This window comes from Capra hircus, chromosome 29, assembly GCF_001704415.2.
Source record: "Capra hircus breed San Clemente chromosome 29, ASM170441v1, whole genome shotgun sequence".
In the NCBI taxonomy this organism is placed as follows: domain Eukaryota; kingdom Metazoa; phylum Chordata; class Mammalia; order Artiodactyla; family Bovidae; genus Capra; species Capra hircus.
Genome location: NC_030836.1, coordinates 50582091 through 50601973, shown reverse-complemented (window position 1 = coordinate 50601973; position 19883 = coordinate 50582091). Strand labels below are relative to the sequence as shown.

The following is a 19883-nucleotide window of genomic DNA, read 5'->3' as shown; positions in this document are numbered from 1 at the left end:
GCCACCGAGCCCGGCCAATGGGCTGCCGGGCAAGATCGAGTGTCACTATAACTCGAGGGCGCGCGGCCGGCGGGCAGTGCCTGAGCCGGTCCTGTCCACAGGAAGCTCCTGCCTGTCTCTCCAGACCCAACCGCAGGTCAGTAGAACCACGGGCAGCCCTGGGCCTGGGCCGGCCTGCTGTGTGCTGGCGGCCTGGGGTCCCGGGACACAGACACCACGCCTTCCAGCCTCTCCACTCTAAGCACAGCATCTCAGAGACACCAGGAAGCCACCCCGGGGTCTCAGGGGTCTGGGATGTGGGCACTGCGGGGTCACGTTCGCTGAACATCGGATGTAGGAGAAGCTGTTTAAGACCCTAGCTCAGGATCTGGGGAGGGCCAAGATGAGGAGGAAGGGGGACCCCTGGAAGGCCCAGGGGTCGGTCCCCAGGCAGACAGCTAGAGAGAGCTGAGGATGTGGGGTGAAGAGGCAAGGAAGGGGCTTCGTCCAAGGCTTCAAGGCCACCCGCTGCAGTGGGACCGCTGCTGCCCACTTGGTCTTGGCCAGCGTTTCCTCGGAGGCTCAGGCTCCCGTCCCAGCAGCCACTGCCCCCAATGCCACCATCCGTAAAGATGAAGACGAGGGTGGGGCTTGTGTGATGCCCTACAGAACAGGTCTGTGCAAGGGGCGGCTGGGACCCCAGCAGCCTGGGAGTTGGTGTCCAGTGGTCAAGGCTTGGAGTGGACAGGACAGGGGCCGGGGCAGAGGGAGGCGCTGGCAGCCGGCATCTGTTCCACCCGCCTGCCTCGGCCTGGGCAGAGAAGCACGTGCTCCCAGGAGGCCCAGCCCGAGCTCCCCAGCCCCAGGCCCCCCCACCACCTTTGCTGTGCCCCCTGGGGCCGGGGCCCAGCCATCCTCCTGACGTCATGGGACGGGGCGCCCTCGCCAGGCAGCAACCTTTCTGGTGCCCTCAACCATTCTGGGAGGAGACGGCTGGGGAGCCACAGCCACACGGGACGGCAGGGGCCCGGGGGTCATGGAAGAGGGTCAGGGTCCCACGGCGAGCTAGCGGCAGGGCCTCCTGGCTCCCCGCCCACCCCCACCCCCCCCTTGTCACTTGGGAAGGAAGGAAGGAGGAGGGGTCCCCGAGGGGCAGTGACCTCAGAGGCTGTTTGCACAATGGCCCCTCTGAGGGCAGGCCGTGAAATGGACAGCTGGTTTCCTTCTCAGCTGTCGAAATGCCACCCTGCCCCCAAGCACACCCCACCCCAGGCGCCTCCCCGACGGTGGGGGGATGGGGGACACGGAGGAGCCACGGTGTCACCCCGAGGGCTTCACTGGGCAGAGGAGCAGGGACCCCGAGGAACCTCAGTTTCCCTGTTTGGAGGGTGGGCACCCTGCCCGGGGGTGCAGGATGGAGTTCTCCAGCCCAGAAGACAAGAGGGCGCAGAGGCCTGCAGGGGAGCTGACGGGGGGGGGGGGTGGTGGGCAGGCCAAGACCTGAGCTGGTAGATGTTCTCAGCCCCCCTCCCAACATCTTGGGTTTCTGGGCAGAGGTGTCTTGGCTAATCTGGGTGCCTATTTCTGGACGTCTCAGCTGCCACTGACTCCTTAAAAATAACCTACCCTGGACTCCAGCCGACCACCCCTCTCAAGGCGGTGACAGGCGTCAGGTGCCGCCAGGGGCAGAGGTGGGCAGAGCCGGGGCATGACGGCAGCCTGGGTGGGGTGGGGGCCCAGCACCCAGGGACAGGGTCCACGGGGGGCCGTGGGAGCTGTGTGCTGGGTGAAGCAAGAGGCTGTGACTCGAGGAGGCAGCAGAGCCCCAGGAAGGGAGAGCAGGCTGGGAAAGTGCTCGGCTTCCTGGAGGGGGTTAGCAGAGACCCATCCACTGGTTAATTTTGCATGGAGCTTAAATTGCTTTGGGAAAATTAACATTCTTGACAGAGGCTTCGGAAAACTGTTCCCACCTTAGCAATGCGATGTAAATGCATTTTTCAGTGATGAACTTGTGTTTTTCTTATACAAAGCTCCCGGGGGGGGGCCAGAACTATTGTCTTCAAGTGGGCTGCAGCGTGTTGCCATGAACTGTTTTTCAAAACCCTGGGCCAACATTCTGATGCAGCTGCCCCGAATGTTCCCAGGCCCCGGCTGCCTCAGGCCTGCACGGGGGCCAGCTCACGGAGAGACCGTCCCTGAGCGTGCTGGCCCCGAGCCGGCCGCACCTGGACGCACGCAGCCAGGCCCGGGCAAGAGCTTCTTTGCAGACGTTGACAAATTCAAGAGCATCTTTGGGGCCTGGGAAAGTAGGCTGAGGAGGAACGGGGCTGTTCGCTCAGTTCTCAGAGGGCGTATGGGCCTGGCAGGGGCGCCAGGCTGGGGAGGGGTGGCCGCGTGGACATTTAGAAACAAACCAGACACATCCCGGTGAGCTCAGGGCCCAGTCTGCTGGGGTGATGGGAGATGGAGGACGTGGATGCCTAGTACTCTTGTGATTTTGGAAAAAGGCTCTGCAGAGGGCCGTGAAGGACCCCAAGGAATCCCCGGGTGCCCCCATCAGAGAACGCAGCATCCTCACGGGAAATCATGAGTGGGAGCAGGGAGCATGGCTCATTCCCGAGGAGTGGGCCTTGTGGGGACGGCAGGCGGGAAGGCCAGGGAAGGTCCACAGTGCCCATTTTGAGGAGCCAAGCTCTGTAATTCAGAGGCTGCCTGGGAGCCCCCTCCCCTCCAGCCCCACCATCTAGACCCAAGAGCAGAGACTGCCAAGAGGGAGGTTTTGAGCAACCTCAGCAGGGCCTCGCAGAGGCCTGGAGCTGCCAGGAAGGGCCCCCCGCCCCAGCCCGCTCAGCCGCGTGCTTTCTGGATGATCCTCCTTGGGGAACGCTGCAGAGAGCATGTCGGCCCAGCCACCACCTCCCAGCTCCCGCCCAGCTCTGGGATTCCAGGCAGCAGGCCGGAGCCAGGCCCGGAAGGGGGGCGGAGGGGGATCGGATCTGGGGCGAAGAGGGCTGGGGGCCTGGGGCCTCTCAGGAAGCAAGGCAGCCTGCCGAGGAGGCCCTGTGCGGGTGCAGCCCGCCCAGGCTAGGGAGCTGGCCCTCAACCCCTGTGCAAGGATAGCCCCCCGCAGTCGGCTCACTGAGCCCACCCCCCACATTCCTGCAGCTCGAGGCCCAGGCAACTCCTCACTCGTGCCCTGTCTCCCCCCACCCCCTGCAGAAAGCACCCAGCCGCCATGTCGGACGAGGAAGTGTGAGTATCCGCCTGCTTCAAGCCCCCTGGACCTCGTGTGCTCAGAGGCCAGAGGAGGCCCCCCTCCCCACCAAGAACTGACCCCTCACCGCTCCCCTTCTCCCCACAGCGAGCACGTGGAGGGTAAGTGTGGACGCCAGACTCTCTCTGCATCAGCTCTAAACAGAAAGGTGGGACGGGGCTCTCCACCTGCGGCCAGCACCTTGCCCGGGGAGGCCCCGGAAACCGCGGGCATGTGGACGCCCCTCTCCAAGCAGGCCCGCACCCCTGCCCCTGCACCTCCTCTCAAAGGACAGACCCCCAGCCCAGCCCATGGACTCCCTGCCCCGTGACGCCCCACTTGCAGAGGGGAGACTGCACTCCCACTGCAGAACCAGGCCTGCGAGGCTCAGAGCCCTGCCCATGAGCCTCTGCGTCTTCGCGGCCCTCCCCCGCCAGCGGCCTCTGTGCAGGCTGGCCCCCGCTGCCCTCTAACCGCCTCCTCTCCTTTGTTCTACCCCCTTGCAGAAGAGTACGCGGAGGAAGGTAACGGAGGAGCCCCCCAGGCCCCCGCCCAGCTCACCCGTTAACCGTCCACCTCTGTGGTCATTAATCCCCACCTCCCGCACCCCTAACAGCCACCTCTGCCCTCCATTGAGAGGCGCTCATTAATCATCCATTAACACTTCTGTATTATTATGTATCACTTATACATAATAATCTCACGGTATCTCTGGTGTGTGAGGCTAGCTGGAATTTGGTCATGAAGACACTAATAGCAAGTCTGGAGTGCTGCCCACCTGCCTCACTCTGCCTGTCTTACCGTCTCTGTGTCTCTGTCTCTGTGTCTCTGTCTCTGTGTCTCTGTCTCTCTCTGTCTCTCTATCTCTGTCTCTCTCTATCTCTGTCTCTCTGTCTCTCTATCTCTCTCTGTCTCTGTCTCTCTGTCTCTGTCCCTGTCTCCCCCAGCTCTCCCCCTCTCCCTCCCTCTGGGAGTGGGGACCCCAGGTGAGTCAGGAGGCCCTTCCCGGGGGGTCGAGCCCCGGCAGGAGGGCAGCCCGGCCCTGGGAACGGTGTGCGGGGCAGTCCGCAGGCCTGACGGGCGCCCCGGGCCCTGCTCCGCCGCGGCCAGGCTCTCCCGAGCTCCGCTGGGCCGGCTCTCCTGTGGGGTGCTCTGGGAGCTAGGTTTTGAAAATATTTTGAAAACACTTGGCTACCCTAGCTACGTGAGCAACACTCTTCCTTTTTCTGCTGAAAAGGTGGAGAGACTTCTTTCTGAGAGGGAACCGCGGTCCTGGGCGGTGCCCTCCCAGGGGAAGTCGATGGGGTGCGTGGGCAGGTGCCCCGAGTAGGCTCCTCCAACGCCTGCCTCTGCTGCCCGCCGCTGGGCCCCCTGAGGACGCCAGCCCACACCTGTCCCCCAACACCTGTCCCCACCGCCGGTACCTTCAGGGTCCGGTTACTTAGTGGAACCCTCCGGAGCACAGACACCTCAGTCCAGCACCCGCTCCCCAAGGAAAGGGGAGGGCGGGACCCCCAGGACCCGAGCAGGCCGCGCTGCAGAGGCCTGCGGGCCCACGATGCCTGCCAGCCTCCCTGGTGCCTGGAGCGCCTGCTGCCCGCGGCCCCCCAGCCTGGGGCGCCTCCCTTCCCGGCCACGCCTCGCTTGGCCCCCTAACGATTGTCTTATTCCCTCTCTCCCTCCTGCTTCCTCTGGTTCCCACTGCAGAAGAGGCCCAGGAGGAAGGTAAGTGGGGTCCAAGACCCCAGCCCCCAGCCACCCTCCAGCCCTCTGTCCAGTGACCCCGACCCTCACGCGACCCCGCGTGCCCCACCCTCTAAGGGCGTGCAGTGCGCTCCTGGCCTAACCTCTCCTCTCTCCTTCTGCCCCTGCGCACCCAGCGTCCCCCCCGCCTGCAGAAGTCCCTGAGGTCCATGAGGAAGGTACGCGGACGCAGGACTTCTGGGCCCCATGTGGTGCCCGGGGCTGGCTGCGGCACAGTGGGCCGGGGAGGGGGCGTCAAGGTGCCAGCCAGCCAAGGGGCCCCCACATGTGGCCCCCACGTAACCCACTAACCACGGCCAATGCTTGACCAGAGCAGGCCGGCCCCCCGAGGGCCAGCACTGCCCTCCCAACATGGGCCCAGGCACCCCCTAGCCCAGGGAGGGCAGGTCAGTAGGGAGGCCGCTGGACCACATGAGACCTAGCTGTCCCTGAGGCCCGCCTCCTGCCCCGAGGTGGGCACCTGAGAGTCCCCGGCACCCGACCCCTCCACGGGGGGTCTCGGGGGAGCCCAGGGCGATGGGGGAACAGCCCCTGCGGTCTGTGCCCCCAACCAGGCCGAAGTGCCCCACACGGGCCCCCTCTAGCCTGCCCCAGGGAGCTCCCTCCCGGGTCAGGGGCAGGACTGGAGAGTGGGAGGGTCTGGAACCCTGGGGTTGGCACAGCAGTCAGGGCAGCTGAGAGCTGGTACCCAACACTCAGGCCCCTCCGTGGGCACAGAGAGAAAAGGCAGTGGGTGCCCCGGCCTCGGGCCGGTAGGAAGCTTCCCTTCCAGGCCCCAGGGGCCACCCTCCAGGCCACGGCCCTGCCCCCAAGGAAGTCCTCGGGGGCCTGAAGGAGGTGGGAAGTGGTGGTGGTGGGGTGCTGCCAAGCGAGGCAGGACCCCAGTGGCCCCTCAAGCAGGAGGGGTCCCCTGAGAGAAGCGAAGCCTGGCCTGCAGGCAGGGACAGGACCGGAGGGGGGGTGCTGCCCCGGCCAACATTGACCTTGTCTTGCTCACTCCCCGCACGCTCCCCATCCCCGGGCCTCGGCCACTGACCCTCCCGTGGCGACCGGCTGTTTCCATTAACTCGGGATCCTTTCTCCTTTGACCTCTGACCCGCGCGTTGCCTCTTGTTCCATGGCCCTCCTTAGTCCATGAAGTTCATGAACCAGGTATGTGCCATGACTTCAGTCCCGTGTGGGTGCGTGTGCACACGGGCCGTGTGTGGGTGTGAGCTGCAGCCTGGCCGACGAGGAACAAGAGGGGCCATGTAACTCACTCACCTGCTTGCCCGCCGCCCGCCCCCAGCCTCTGCCTGAGGTTCACAGTGGCTCTCTCTCCCCCTCCCCACCCCTCGGTGCTGCTTCTCCAGAGGAAGTCCAAGAAGGTACGCTTGCCGCCCCCCCGCGGCCCCTGCTGAGGCCTGAGCACCCTGGCACCTGCCTGACCCTCCCCGCTGCCATCCGGAAGGCTGGGCCCTGGGTGGGACGCTTAGGCCAGGGACGGTGAGGGTGGCTGTGGGTCAGACGGCTGACAGGCAGCGAGCATTCAGGACTGAGGGGGTGAGGCCCCGCCCGGGTCACCGCAGGAAGGTGGGGGTAGCCAGGCCCAAAGGGCCTGACAGGGGTGCTCGGAGGATGGTACTGGGGTCCACTGGGACGCCCTGGACCCACCAGGCTAGGTGGAGAAGGGCAGAGGGGGAGAGGCAGGGCCCCAGACAGCAAGGAAGGCAGAGCGCAGAAGTCGCGGGGGGAAGGGAAGTGTGGGAAGGCAAGCGGGGTGAAGCAGAAAGTCAGGCTGAGGCCGAGGCGGGGGCCCAGGGGCCTGGAAGTACTGGGGCCCCCTGGGTGGAGCTGTCGGGGCCCAAGTCAGAGGCCCCCGCCTTCACACGGCCCTCGTGGGGCTGCAGGGGGCCTCCTCTCGGGGCCTGCACCCAGAGCACGGGCTGCAAACTCTCTCCCCTCCCGGGACCTCAGCAGGACCCCCTGTAAGACAAGGGCCCGGCTGGGCCCAAGGGACACCCTGGAACCAGCCCTGGGGCTGACAGACCAACAGACAGGCAGGCTGGGGCTGCCAGGTCGCATCCCGATTGCCCGCCGCCTGGGAGCTTTGCTGCCTGGCCTTTGCCTCCCCTGTTCCTCGCCCTGCTCCCAGCCCCCTACCAGGTGCTGGGGGGTGGGGGGCAGTGACGTCAGGCCCACCTGGAAGCTGAGCAGCCCCAGTAGGCGCAGGAGGCTGTTTGTGCGAGTAGGGGCCAGTTGCTAAGCAACCTAGGGGTCCACGCGCTTAGGAAGGGGATGCCAGGGAGACCCTGACCACAACCCACCCGCCCCAGCCAGGCCCCCAAGTGGGGACACCGGCAGCTCAACATGGACGGCCCTGTCCTTGCCACCAAAGGCCCAGGAGCAGGGGCAGGCACCTGGCCCTCAGGGCTGAGCTGATGCAGGCTCCCGCACCTCTCGGGGCTCAGCCTCAGCGCGCTCGTCCTCTCGGCTTGGGACCTCAACTAGCCAGGCTTCCACAGGTCTGAGGTCCCAGGAGACATTATCAGCTTCCTTGTTCGAGAATCCCTGGGTTTCAACTCAATGGAATCCAGGAGTCAGGCCCCAGAGCTGCCTGCGCCTAGCCACTGTTGTTCAGTCACTTGGGCGTGCCCAACTCTGCTCACACTCAAGTCCGCGGAGCTGGTGATGCCATCCAACCACCTCATCCTCTGTCTCCCCTTTTCTTGCCCTCAATCTTGACCAGCATCAGGGTCTAGGTGTGTCATAGCTTTTCTTCCAAGGAGGCCACCTCCAGTGGAAAGGCTTAAGGAAGCCCGCAGCCAGCACCCACAGGCCCTTGGTGGCCCCTCCAGCTACCGCTGGCCTTCTGGGGCTGGGGGTCTCCCCGGGCATGCTGGTCCCGCAGTTAGCTCTCACAGACCTTCCCAGACAGAAGCCCTGCGGCCTTCAGCGGGGGTCACCGATGGGGTCCAGGCCAGCGCCTGCCCGGGGAAGCGGGGTTCAGGAGTGCCCCGACTGGCCCGCCCCCAGCCCGCGCCCGCGCCCGCCCCCAGCCCGCGCCCGCCCCAGCCCGCACCCGCCGCTCTCTCTTGCATGTGCGCTTCTGCCTGAAGACGCGGAGCACGAGGACTGGGAGGGCCAGGCAGGTAAGGCCAGGCCTCTGGCTGCACGCGGTGTCCGTGTGGAGTCTGGACAGACCCTGGCAGAGAGGCCCGACCGCCCGGGGTCCATCTCGAGGGCTCTCCGTGCCTCTGCTTGGCCGCCTGCCCACCTGCCCGTCCTGCCTGTCTGACGCCAGGGCCTCCGAGGGCCAGGCCTTGCTGCTTCAAGCTGCGTGGGCTGTGGGGCTTAGCTCTGTCCCGACCTGAGCTTCCGCCCCACACCGACACTAGGGGGTCAGCAGGGGCCCAGCAGGCACGTCAGGAGGTGGGCAGGAAGGTGCTTCCTCCACCTGGCCCACAGCCTCAGTCTTGTCTCTGCCCGAGGGTGTGGCACCCCTGCCTGAGGGTGTGGCACCCCTGCCCGAGGGTGTGGCACCCCCGGGCCCCTTCTCTCCTTCTTTTCTCCACCCGTCCTGCCCTGGGCCCTGCACCCATTCTCCTCCTCAGAGCCCACGGGGGCTCCTGCGTACAGGCCCTGGTGGGGGCAAGTCCCCGGCCTCTGGTGGGCAGGGAGGGTGGGTCCACGGGAGGGGGGGCCCTGGTCAGGCGTGTGGGGACCTGGGGGCTGAGTGAGCTGCCCTCTCACCTGGTCTCCCCATCTCCTCTCCTCCCCCCGCCGACGCCGCCCTGCTGATCAGAGGAGAAGCCGAGACCCAGGTGAGTGTGGGGCTGGGCCGGGCGACGGGGGCCTGTGAGGCCTGGGACTCGGACGGCCCGGTCCCGCGAGAGAGGCCGCGAAGCTCGCTGGGCCCTGGGGACCTGAATCCCCAAGGGGCCGCAGCCACTCGTCTGCTCCTGAATTTGGGGTCCTGGATCCCGGGTGAGGCTCGCCCGGGGAACGGGGTCACAGGGCAGCCGGTGCGCTCCTCCCAGGTGGGGCTTCACCCTGGGGTTGGGCAGGGATGGACTCTGGAGGTCCAGTCCATGCCCCGGACCCTGCAGGCTAGACAAGGATGGCTTCCTGCAGGAGGAGGCGCTGGGCAGAGGAAGAAAGGGGGCAGAAAGTTGGGGGAGTCGGGGCAGAGGGAGGGAGGCCCCATGGAGCCCCCATGGCCCTTTCCGGTGCCCACCCTCCTGGCCGTGCTGCCGCCCGCATCTCCCGGGGCCCTCGATGTGAGTGGTGGGGTGCTGGCAGGGAGGCTCTCGGCCTTGAAACCCGCCTGGGAGCAAAGCCTTGACCGGAGCCCCCATCCTCCCCTTCGTGGGGGCCTTGGGCCCCCGGGGGAAGTGTTGACCTCGTTCAAAGAGGCTTTCTCTTGCTCATTTGGCTCGCGCGCTAGTGGTTCAGAGGTTTCTTGTTTTAATCCAGCGTTCCTGATTTTCTGTTTCTGATAAGTACGTGCGAGCCCACGGCCCTCTGTACGTGATTCACCCCCCGTCCTCGGGGGACACGCGCCTCCTTTGCTCTGCAGGGGAAGGCGTGTCAGCGCCTCTGAGCGCAGGCCAAGAGCTCGCTCCCACTTAGGGGAGCCCTGCGGACTCTCCACAGAGGACTGGAAATATGCGAATGTGTAGCCAGCCCGTTTCCATCCGTTACACTTTATTTTTCAGCAATTTTAAAGAAAGCTGCCGGGTCACAAGATATTTTCTAGTTTTAAAAAAATGTTTGTGTTTTCATTATGAAAATAAAACACCTCATTAAAGAAAATTTGGAAAATACGTAAAAGTCCAATGAAAAAAAAAATCATCTATAACTCTCCCACCCCGCCAGCCAGACTGCGGAAAAGAGGAGAAAGAAATACAAAGGCTTATTTCTCCCTACTCTTTTTCCATGCATAGGACTCGGAAAAAAGGACTGAAACCCTGAGCTGTTTTTCAAACATCGTCTTGTCTATACAGCCTTGAATTCTGCTTTTCTAAAATGCAGCGCTGTCCCTAAGTATTTTTCCATGTTTTTACACAGTCTTCTTAAATATTTTGAATGGCCACATAATATTCCATCAATTGGACAAACCATAATTTTCCTAACCGTCCCTCTCTTGCAGGATATTAAGGCTTTCCCCAATATTTTACTCTCATAAATAACGCCGGGTGGAAAGCATTTTCTGTCTTTGGGCTTATTTGCCTAGGCCGCCTTCCCAGAATGGAATTACTGGGTCAAAGACTAGGAACGTTCTTAAGGCTTTTGATGTCCGCTGCCAAAAGGCTTCCACGAGGACCGCCAGCGCGGCCTCCACACCGCATGCCCGGGCCCGCGACGTGCCTGCACACGGAGCCTCTGACGGGTGGATGAGAAACGGCCTCTCTGGCTTGTTTTCGTTCACATTCCTCTGATGGCTCGGGAGCCTCTCCCTCATGTGTTGACTGGTGGTCTTTCTTCTCGGGGAGCTGCTAGCGTTCACCCTCTGCCCATTTATCTAACGGCGGGGGCGTCTCTATGTTTTCTTAATCATCGGTTTGCATAAGGATATAAGTCTTCTCTGTATTTGCTGAAAATATTTTTCTAGTCTGGTTTCTCCCCCCTTCCACGTTGTGCCTTTTTCCATAAGTTTTTCATTTGCATGGACTCCTCTGGCCATCTTTGCCTGAGTGGGGCCTTCTGAGCTCAGAAAATCGCTTCCCTCGCCAGCATGCCGATCCACGTTCAGTTCCACAATCTTCTTTTTTGAAGAAGCTCTTGCTTCTGCTGTTGATTTAACTCTTTGCTCCGTCCGAGATGTCTGGGGGGAGGGGGAGGGCCACGGCCACCCTGGCCGGAGGGATTCGAGAGGGATCTCGTCTCTTTTCCGCACGGCGTATGTTCTGCCCAGCACCCCCTCCTCTGGGTCCCCAGAAAGAGAGGTCAAAGGGTGACCAGAGCAGCGCAAACGGTCAGCCGAGATGGCCATTCCTGACCGCAGAGGCCGAAGACCCGGGAACGGTCTCTGGTGACCGCCTTGCCTTCTTTTGTTTGAGAAAGAGAGCAAGGTCACCCTTCTTGGGTGAGCAGGGGTGAAGCAGCCCTTGAGAGGCCTAGGAGTGGGCGAGGCAGAAGGACGCTAAGAGGTTATAAACTTCTAGAAGGGTCAAGCCACTCTGGGGACAGAGGGCTATACATTTGATAAGAACAACAGTCTCCTGGTGGGGACCCACTCACCATACTCATGAGCCACTCTCTCTTCTTCAGACTCACTGCTCCTAAGATCCCGGAAGGGGAGAAAGTCGACTTCGATGTAAGTTCACGGGACCCAGGCTTACACAGTCTCCCCAGACCCCCAGCCTCTGGCTTCAGGCTAAGCCTGAGAAGGTCACATCCTCTAGAGCAGCCAGAACTGGGGCTTCCTGGTTCCATGCAATCCTGCTGTGATTCATTCCCGGATCAGAGGGAACTCGTCCGGGAACACCACCTTTCTTCCCTCCTCCCCAGTCATCCATCTCCCCATTCCCCATCTCTCCCCATCCATCCAATCACCCACCCAACTATCTATCATCGATCTGTGCATCCCATCTGTCCATCCACTCCTCCAGCCACCCCCCCATCTACTCACCCACCCATCCATCTGTGTGTCCAACAGACTACCTCGTTCCCCAATTTCCCCTCCGTCCAACCCACTCAGGCATCTCTGGGCTTAACAATGAGGCCAAGTCAGAGGCAGTCCATCCCAGGGGTGCTCACTGACCTCAGGGCTCTGCACGGCCTGGACTCAGCCACAAGAAGGGTACCACTCTGACCCCGTGGCTGAGGGAGCAGGCAGCCCAAAGTTCGAGAGGAGGGCAGGTATGATGGGCCTGTCCCCGCAGGACATCCAGAAGAAGCGCCAGAACAAAGACCTCATGGAGCTCCAGGCTCTCATCGACAGCCACTTCGAGGCTCGGAAGAAGGAGGAGGAGGAGCTGGTCGCCCTCAAGGAGAGAATCGTGAGTGCAGTCCTGCAGCTCTGGGCGGAGGCCGGGCTGGTGGTTGTGGCCGGGGGTCCGGGGGAGGGCCAGGCCGGGCTGACCCGCTCCCCTCGGGCCACAGGAGAAACGCCGAGCAGAGAGAGCCGAGCAGCAGAGGATCCGGGCGGAGAAGGAGCGGGAACGCCAGAACAGACTGGCGGTGAGGTGGCCCCCCGCCCGGCCCGGCTCCCCGCCGGCCCCCACCCCAGCCCAGCCCGGCCCCCGCCCAGCCCCCCCGCCAGCCCCCAGGCTCCCGGGCCTCCCCATTTCTGACATTCCCCTTGACACTGGCCTAGGAACCCAGGCCATCAGCCAAGCTCCCCCCACCCTGCAGAAACCCTGCAAGAGGGCAGACTCGATGGGGACTGGGACCTTCCAGAAGGTTCCCAGCCCAAGCAGGTCCTCAACAGCCGCGCTGAGGTCTTGGTTGGGGAGGTCCTCGACAGCCGCGCTGAGGTCTTGGTTGGGGGTGGGGGTGTCCCTGCAGGAGGAGAAGGCACGGCGGGAGGAGGAAGACGCCAAGAGGAGGGCTGAGGACGATCTGAAGAAGAAGAAGGCGCTGTCCTCCATGGGGGCCAACTACAGCAGCTACCTGGCCAAGGTGAGTGCGGGCGCGGGGCCAAGCTGCCCACCGTGGCCTGGGCTGGCTCGACGCGCCCCTCCCATGTCCCCTCAGGCAGACCAGAAAAGAGGCAAGAAGCAGACGGCCCGGGAAACGAAGAAGAAGGTCCTGGCCGAGCGGAGGAAGCCCCTCAACATCGACCACCTCAGCGAGGACAAACTCAGGTGAGGCCCTGCCGGGATTGGGGGCAGCGCCCGGACCCTCCTGCCAGGGCTGACCCGCCAGCCGCTCACCCACGGCTGCCCCCCAGGGACAAGGCCAAGGAGCTCTGGGACACCCTGTACAAGCTGGAGACCGACAAGTTCGAGTATGGGGAGAAGCTGAAGCGCCAGAAATACGACGTGAGTGTTGTGTCCTTGGCCTCACCTGCTGGCGGGCACCCCGAGTCCCCGGACCCCGAGCAAGGCCCCTGCCCTGCGGGAGGCCCTGCCCAGGTTGGCCTCATGTCAGCCCGGTGCTCAGGGCTGGCAGGGGGTGCAGTGGGGCAGAGTGCCCTTGTTCCGGGGCGGGGGTCTAGAGACCCGGTGTCCTGAGCCCACCAGAGGGACACTGAGTTCCTCTGGGGTCGGGGTTCTGCCTCACCCAGCCTCCTCTGCAAACCCAAGTTCCAGCCAGGCCAACCCTGGGGACTCAGAGCTGGGGAGGGGGCCTGGCCGGTGCCTCCCCCACCCTGGGCTCACAGCTCAGGTCGGCAGCCCCGGGTAGACACCCTCCTTGGAGTCAGCACGGGCCTGGATACGGAGCCTGATGATAGGCCCACGACAGAGCCTTCCCTCCAGCCTCCGGTGTCCCCTGGGGAGGACCGCCCACTCTCAGGCCCCTCTCCCGCTGGCCCCTGAGACAGAGGGTGCGGGTGACCAGTGCTGGCAGCTGGGGGAGTCCTGCCTCCTTCCCGGAGCCCAGGGCCCTGGGGTGGGTCGCCTGGTCCTCATGCGCTTCAATTTCCCACCTCCCTCTGGGGAAGAACCCTCCCCCGGGGACCCGATGAGGGGGCACCGCGCTCTGTGCCAGTGCTCCCAGCTGGCTTGGAAACGGGCTTCAGAGGGCCCAGACTGGCCCCACTCACGCTGGGCCAGGAGAGCAGGCCCTGACACTCGCGTGCACAGTGGCCACCCGGGAGCTTGGAGAGCCCAGGGCCTTGGACCAGGCTGGTCCTGAGCACGCAGGGCACCGAAGCCTTGGCCGCCCACCCAGCCCCTAACCGTCTCGGTCTTTCTAGATCATGAACGTCCGGGCCAGAGTGGAGATGCTGGCCAAGTTGTAAGTCGCTGGGGCCCACCCTGGGCCAGGCTCTGGTGTTCATGCGGTGGGCCTTGCGCTTGGCGAAAACCTGGGTCGTTGCGGGTGTCGGTGGCAGCGGGCACGGAGATCCCGGAGGACGTCCCTGGGTCCTCCCGCCCGCCTCCTCCCCCTTGCCTGCCACCTGGGGGCTTCCGAGGCTGACCTGCTGCCCTTCGTCGGCAGCAGAGGCTGGCCCTTGCCTCCCTAGCCTCCCCCAGGCGGTCAGCAGGAGGGAGCAGCAGGGCCGGGGAGCGAGATGGCCGCGGGGCTCTGAGCAGCTCCGGCCACCAGGCGGGGGCCGTGCTTGTGAGCCCACCTCCGGCCCGTGCCCCTGCCCCGCATCCTGCAGAGGCGGGCAGGTAAGTGGCCAGCTCTGGGGCTGCGGTGTGTCATGGCGCAGGTGTTCAGCTCAGGCCACCACGAGTAAGTCAGAGGCACGAGTCTAAGCCCCTCCAGACCGGAGGAGCCGGGACAGTAAAAGCGCCGAGGCCCGCCAGGGCCGCCGAGGGGCCCGCGGGCAGGGGGCCACCATGCAGCCTGGCCCCGTGCGAACGCACAGGTGAGTCCCCTGTGTTGTTTGCAGATCACCAACCTCAGGAGCCGCATCGACCAGGCCCAGAAGCAGTGAGTAGCCCTGCCCGCCCCATGCTCTGCGCCAGGCACGCAGCCCCACGGGGTCGGCTGCCACTGCCCCCAGGGGCCCGGAGATGTCAGCCTCTGCCAGTGGCAGGCGGCCCCCAGCAGAGCAGTAACAAGATTAACTGGCTGGGCCTTTGGGCTGGCATGCTGGGCCCTGAACCCCGGACCTGCAGCCTCCTGTCTCCCCCATCCCCAGAGCCCAGGAGGATGGGTGGGGAGAGCCAGCAGGAGGCCCCCAGGGTGGCCTTCAGGGTGACCTTCGCAGGGACTCAGCAGACCCTGCACAGCCTGGCATGAGACCCCTGGTCTGGGGTCAATGAGGCCGCTGGGTCCACGGGACCCTTTGTAGCAGCTGCCAGGAAGGGCTGGAGGGCGTGGGCCCAGGTGCCTCCTGCTGAGGTTCAGTGCCCGAGACTGGAGGCTGAGCTGGGGCCGCCCTGATGGCTGCAGAGGGGTCTGGCAAAGGCTCACACCCTCTGCCCCGGGCTCTGTGGCGTGAGGCAGGGGTTCTTGCAGGTCACTTGGCTAGGTGTGTGTGTGAGCATGTGGCTTCTGCTGAGGGCCGTGGGCCGTGAGCAGTGCCAGGCCTTCCCCTGAAGCCTTGGGAGCCGCAGGGCCCATTCCAGCCTGAAGCTGCCCACGAAGAGTGCCGATGACTGACACCCCCCCACCCCGCCGCGGCCTGGCCCCCTGCCAGCTCCTGGCTGCCTGCTGCACACAGGGCTCAGACAGATGGGGTGGGCTCCTGAGGACCCCCATCGCCCGAGGTCCCATTCTCACCGGTGACTGAGGGGCTGAGATTCTAGAACAAGACGGAGGCCTCCCAGGTCCCGAGTCTGTCAGGCTGGACTGCTGGCCTGGAGTGAGGAACCAGAGCCGCCTGCTGCCCCTGCCCATCCTGGCCGGGGAGCGGGGGGCCCGGCTCTTTTCAGGCCAGAATTACTGGGAGGATGGTGGCTACCAGCAGGGACAGCTGCCTGGGCAGGCTCGGGTCTGCCTGACATAAGGCCCCGTGCCCCGAGTCCATCGGGTGGGGAAGGGAGGGAGAGGGGTCCAGCTCTTGCCAGCACCCCCTTAACCTCACTAACACCCCCACCACAAAGTCGCCCAGGCCCGGGTGGGCAGGCACAGGTGAGTCACTGCGGCTGGACCAGGGCTGGGGATGCCCCTGGGCTGCTAGGGCTGGGCCAGGCCAGGCCGAGCTTCCAGGGTCTGGGGTCTGCTGGGGGCTGGGGAAGGGGTCAGCTAGGGTCCCAGACGCCCTCATGCTCAAGACCAACTTGCTTCCCATTTACAGCAGCAAGAAGGCCGGGACCACACCCAAGGGCAAAGTTGGCGGGCGCTGGAAGTAGAGCGGCCGAGGAGGTTCCCAGAGGCAGAGACCCTCAGCCCGGGGGGTTCACACAGTGGCGTCCGGCCCCCAGGGGCCCCCTGCGTCTCTGTCCTCACTGTGTCCATGCTCTGGGGCCTGTGAATAAAGCGAGCAGGCTCCCCTCCACCACGTGTGTGCTGGCTCATCAGTGGGGCCCACGGGTGGGCAGGGTAATGCGGGGGCTGCTCTGCAGCTTGAGGACCCAAGGGACCCAGGTGCTGACCTCAGGTTCGGCTCAGGAGACCCCCGGCTGTGGTCGTCTATGCCCCAGAGAGCCCCAGGTGCCCACCGGCTCTGCCGGTGGCTACCGCTTGTGTCCGCGGACCATCACCCCGTCCCCACCCCGCGTGCGAGCCCACTCTGCTGGCCCCCGGCCCCCCCCCCCGGATCTGCTCTGAAGCCAGTTTGGGGCAGCAGAGCTTGGCTTTTGCAGAGTGTCCGGAAGGCAGGCCTGGGGCACAAACGTCCCCCAGAAACAGGGCAGAAGGGAGCCTGCAGCAGAGGACGTGCACGCGGCCCCAGGGAGGGGGGAGAGCACATCTCAGGGAACAGTCGTGGCAACACAGACCGTTCTTTCTATATTATATGGGAACAGAGTGCTCCCTGTGTAAGTCTGAAAGGCCTGACCAAGTAGAATTACGGAAAATATAAATCACAAAAATTGGATCAAGACATAGAGCCTTGCTCAGCCAAGTATTCACGGAGGAAGCAGCCGAGCCTGGATGGCCCCCCGGGAGGGCTCTGCAGAGCAGAGGGAAGTGGGGAGTATCCTGGCTCAGGCTGCTGTGGGGCGCCAGGCCCCTGACAACGAGCTCGCCCACCCGGATTGTACGTGACCATACACAGTGTGCACCCCAGCACACACACACACACACACACACACACACACACACGTCCACAGGCCCTCGGTCACCCCACCCCCGCACGCCAGGGCTACTTGCAGTCGATGTGAATACCCTGCGCCCGGCCGCTGCGCCCTCCTGCAGCGGGGGACTCGAGGGCGAGCACCTCCATGTGAGAAACAGTGGGGTCCCCCGAGCCCAGCACCGTCCCTTCACGTCGCACAGGAACGCCCTGGGGAAGGCAGGCAGCTCACGGGGGCGGGAAGTTCAGCTCACAGAATCGTGCAGGTTCAGAACAACATGAACTGAGCTGCAGATGGTGGGGCCGCTGGGGAGGAATAAGTCGGGGACGGGAGCGGGAGAGTTTCAAGCACGTCTCGGGGTCAGGAAGTCAGGAAGATGGAAGGCTTGGAGGTGGGTGTGAGAGCTCCGAACAGAAGAATTAGGCCTGACTGATGGACGCTGATGGGCCACCATCCCTCTGAAGGAGAGTGTGTGTGGGAAATATGGCAGGCGTAGGCTATAGATGAGGCTTTGCAGCAGCTTCAGGCTCCAAGGGATGTCTCAACGAGCAGCCAGCCCTCTGCAGCCCAGTCGGAACCGATGGCTGGCAGCTTATGAGCGTAGGTTTAGAAATGCAAAAATGCACTCTGAATAGTTGATGGATCCCAGAGGAGATGGGGAAGACACTTAGGAAGCACCTTAGAGCTCCATCACAGAACAGATCCCTGCTGATTTGGGACCTACACAGAGATGTCAGGCCCACCCACTTCCGTTAGAAAAAGGAGGGGAAGAGCCGTGTTTGCAGTAAGTTAAAGGGCTTCCCAGGTGGCTCAAATGGTACGGAACATGTTCACAATGCAGGGGACCTGGGTTTGATCCCTGGGTTGGGAAGATGCCCTGGAGAAGGGACCGGCAACCCACTCCAGTGTTCTTGCCTGGAGAATTCCATGAACAGAGGAACCTGGCGGGCCACAGTCCATGGGTCCGCAGAGGCAGACACGACTGAGCGACCAACACTGAGATGTCACCGTCAGGAAGTTAGCAAGGGAACGAGACACAAAACCCGGGGAGAAGAGAAGCCTGGGCGTGAGCACGGAAGACAGGAGACAGTCTAACAGAGGAGACTAGCGGGGAAAGCCAGCAAAGCAAGACGGGTTCTTCTGAAGGAGACTGATAGAATGTCCGCAATGGAAACCAAGAAGATCAGGCGGGAAGGGGAGAAGGCCCAGACCACACGGACATGGAGAGAGAGCACATGGCAGAGGCGGCAGAGACGAGTCTATGATGCCTTCTCTATGACACAATATTTGAGAATGAGATAAAATGGTCAGTTTCTAGGGGAAACTTATTTCACTGAAGCTTGAAACTTGAATAGGCTGATTTCACATTAAAAATGTTGAACCAGTGATGAAATCCCTCTCCACCAAAAGCTTTCGAAAGCTACACCACGACCAAGGGAGAATCCCCTCCAATGCAAACGTAATTTCACACTAGAAACCTGAGCAGTGTAATAATTTATGGCACACAAACATAAGCAGTCCAAAGGCTGGGAAAACATGGATGATACAGCGCCCGGTTCACGGTTTCTTAGTCAACCTAGAAGGCAATTTCCTTACCTTGAGGAAGGCGTCTTCCAAAATCCTACAGCAAATCATCCTAATAGTGAACGCCTGGAAGATCACCTTGAAGATCAAGAGTAAGGCAGGAATGCCAGCTCCTTATTTTCTTGCCTACTAATCCCTGGAAAGAAATGGTTGTTCATCACAATCAGATAACTGTCTATAAAGAAAACCAAGGAAAACTGCTATTTTAAGTTGTGGATGTGACTGGTGATGGAAGTAAAGTCCGATGCTATAAAGCGCAATATTGCATAGGAACCTGGAATGTTGTTAGCTCCATGAATCAAGGTAAATTGGAAGTGGTCAAACAGGAGATGACAAGAGTAAACATTGACATTTTAGGAATCAGTGAACTAAAATGGTCTGGGATGGGTGAATTTAATTTAGATGACCATTATATCTACTACTGTGGGCAAGAACCCCTTAGAAGAAACGGGGTAGCCCTCGTGGTCAACAAAAGAGTCCGAAATGCAGTACTTGGGTGCAGCCCCCCAAATGACAGCACGATCTCTGTTCATTTCCAAAGCAAACCATTCAATATCAGAGTAATCCAAGTCTATGCCCCAGCCACCAATGCTGAAGAAGCTGAACTTGAACCGTTCTATGAAGACATAGAAGACCTTCTAGGACTAACACCAAGAAAAGATGTCCCTTTCATCATAGGAAATCAAGAGATACCTGGAATAACAGGCAAGTTTGACCTTGGAGTACAGAGTGAAGCAGGGCAAAGGCCAACAGAGTTTTGCCAACAGAATGTACTGGTCATGTCAAACACCCCTTTCCAACAACACAACAGGAAACTACACATGGACATCACCAGATGGTCAACACCAAAATCACATTGATTTTATTCTTTGCAACCGAAGATGGAGAAGCTCTACACAATCAGCAGAAATGAGACTGGAAGCTGACTGTGGCTCATTTCAGATCATGAACTCCTTATGCAAAATCCAGACTTAAATTGAAGAAAGTAGGGAAAACCACTAGGCCATTCAGGTGTGACCTAAATCGAATCCCTTATGATTATAGAATGGAAGAGACAAACAGATTCAATTATCAGATTAGATCTAATAGAGTGCCTGAAGAACTATGGACAGAGGTTTGTGATATTACACAGCAGGCGGTGATCAAAGCCATCCCCAAGAAGAAGAAATGCAAAAAGGCAAAACGGTTGTCTGAGGAGGCCTTACAAATAGTTGAAAAAAGAAGAGAAGTGAAAGGCAAAGGAATTCTGAATGCACAGTTCCAAAGTATAGCAAGGAGAGATAAGAAAGCCTTCCTAAGCAATCATTGCGAAGAAATAGAGGAAAACAGTACCGTGAGAAAGACTAGAGAGCTCTTCAAGAAAATGCCAAGAGATGCCAAGGAAACGCTGCATACAGAGATGGGCTCCATAAAGGACAGAAACGGTGTGGACCTGACGGAAGCAGACTAAGAAGAGGTGGCGAGAATGCAGAGAAGTCCTATACGGGAAAGATCCTCACGACCCAGATAACCACGGTGGT

The 19883-nt window shown here is 61.9% G+C and overlaps 1 protein-coding gene across 1 annotated transcript; it reads left to right on the top strand.

Moving 5' to 3' along the window:
* TNNT3 (troponin T3, fast skeletal type) lies at positions 3341-15896 on the top strand (the record flags this gene model as incomplete). Its single annotated transcript, NM_001314210.1, is given in 15 exon segments — positions 3341-3354; positions 3739-3756; positions 4940-4957; positions 5113-5154; positions 6128-6148; positions 6349-6363; positions 8781-8799; positions 11249-11294; positions 11863-11979; positions 12083-12160; positions 12488-12601; positions 12677-12786; positions 12873-12963; positions 14487-14527; positions 15840-15896. Coding segments are annotated over 15 exon segments (799 nt in total), but the record flags the coding sequence as incomplete, so codon positions are not given.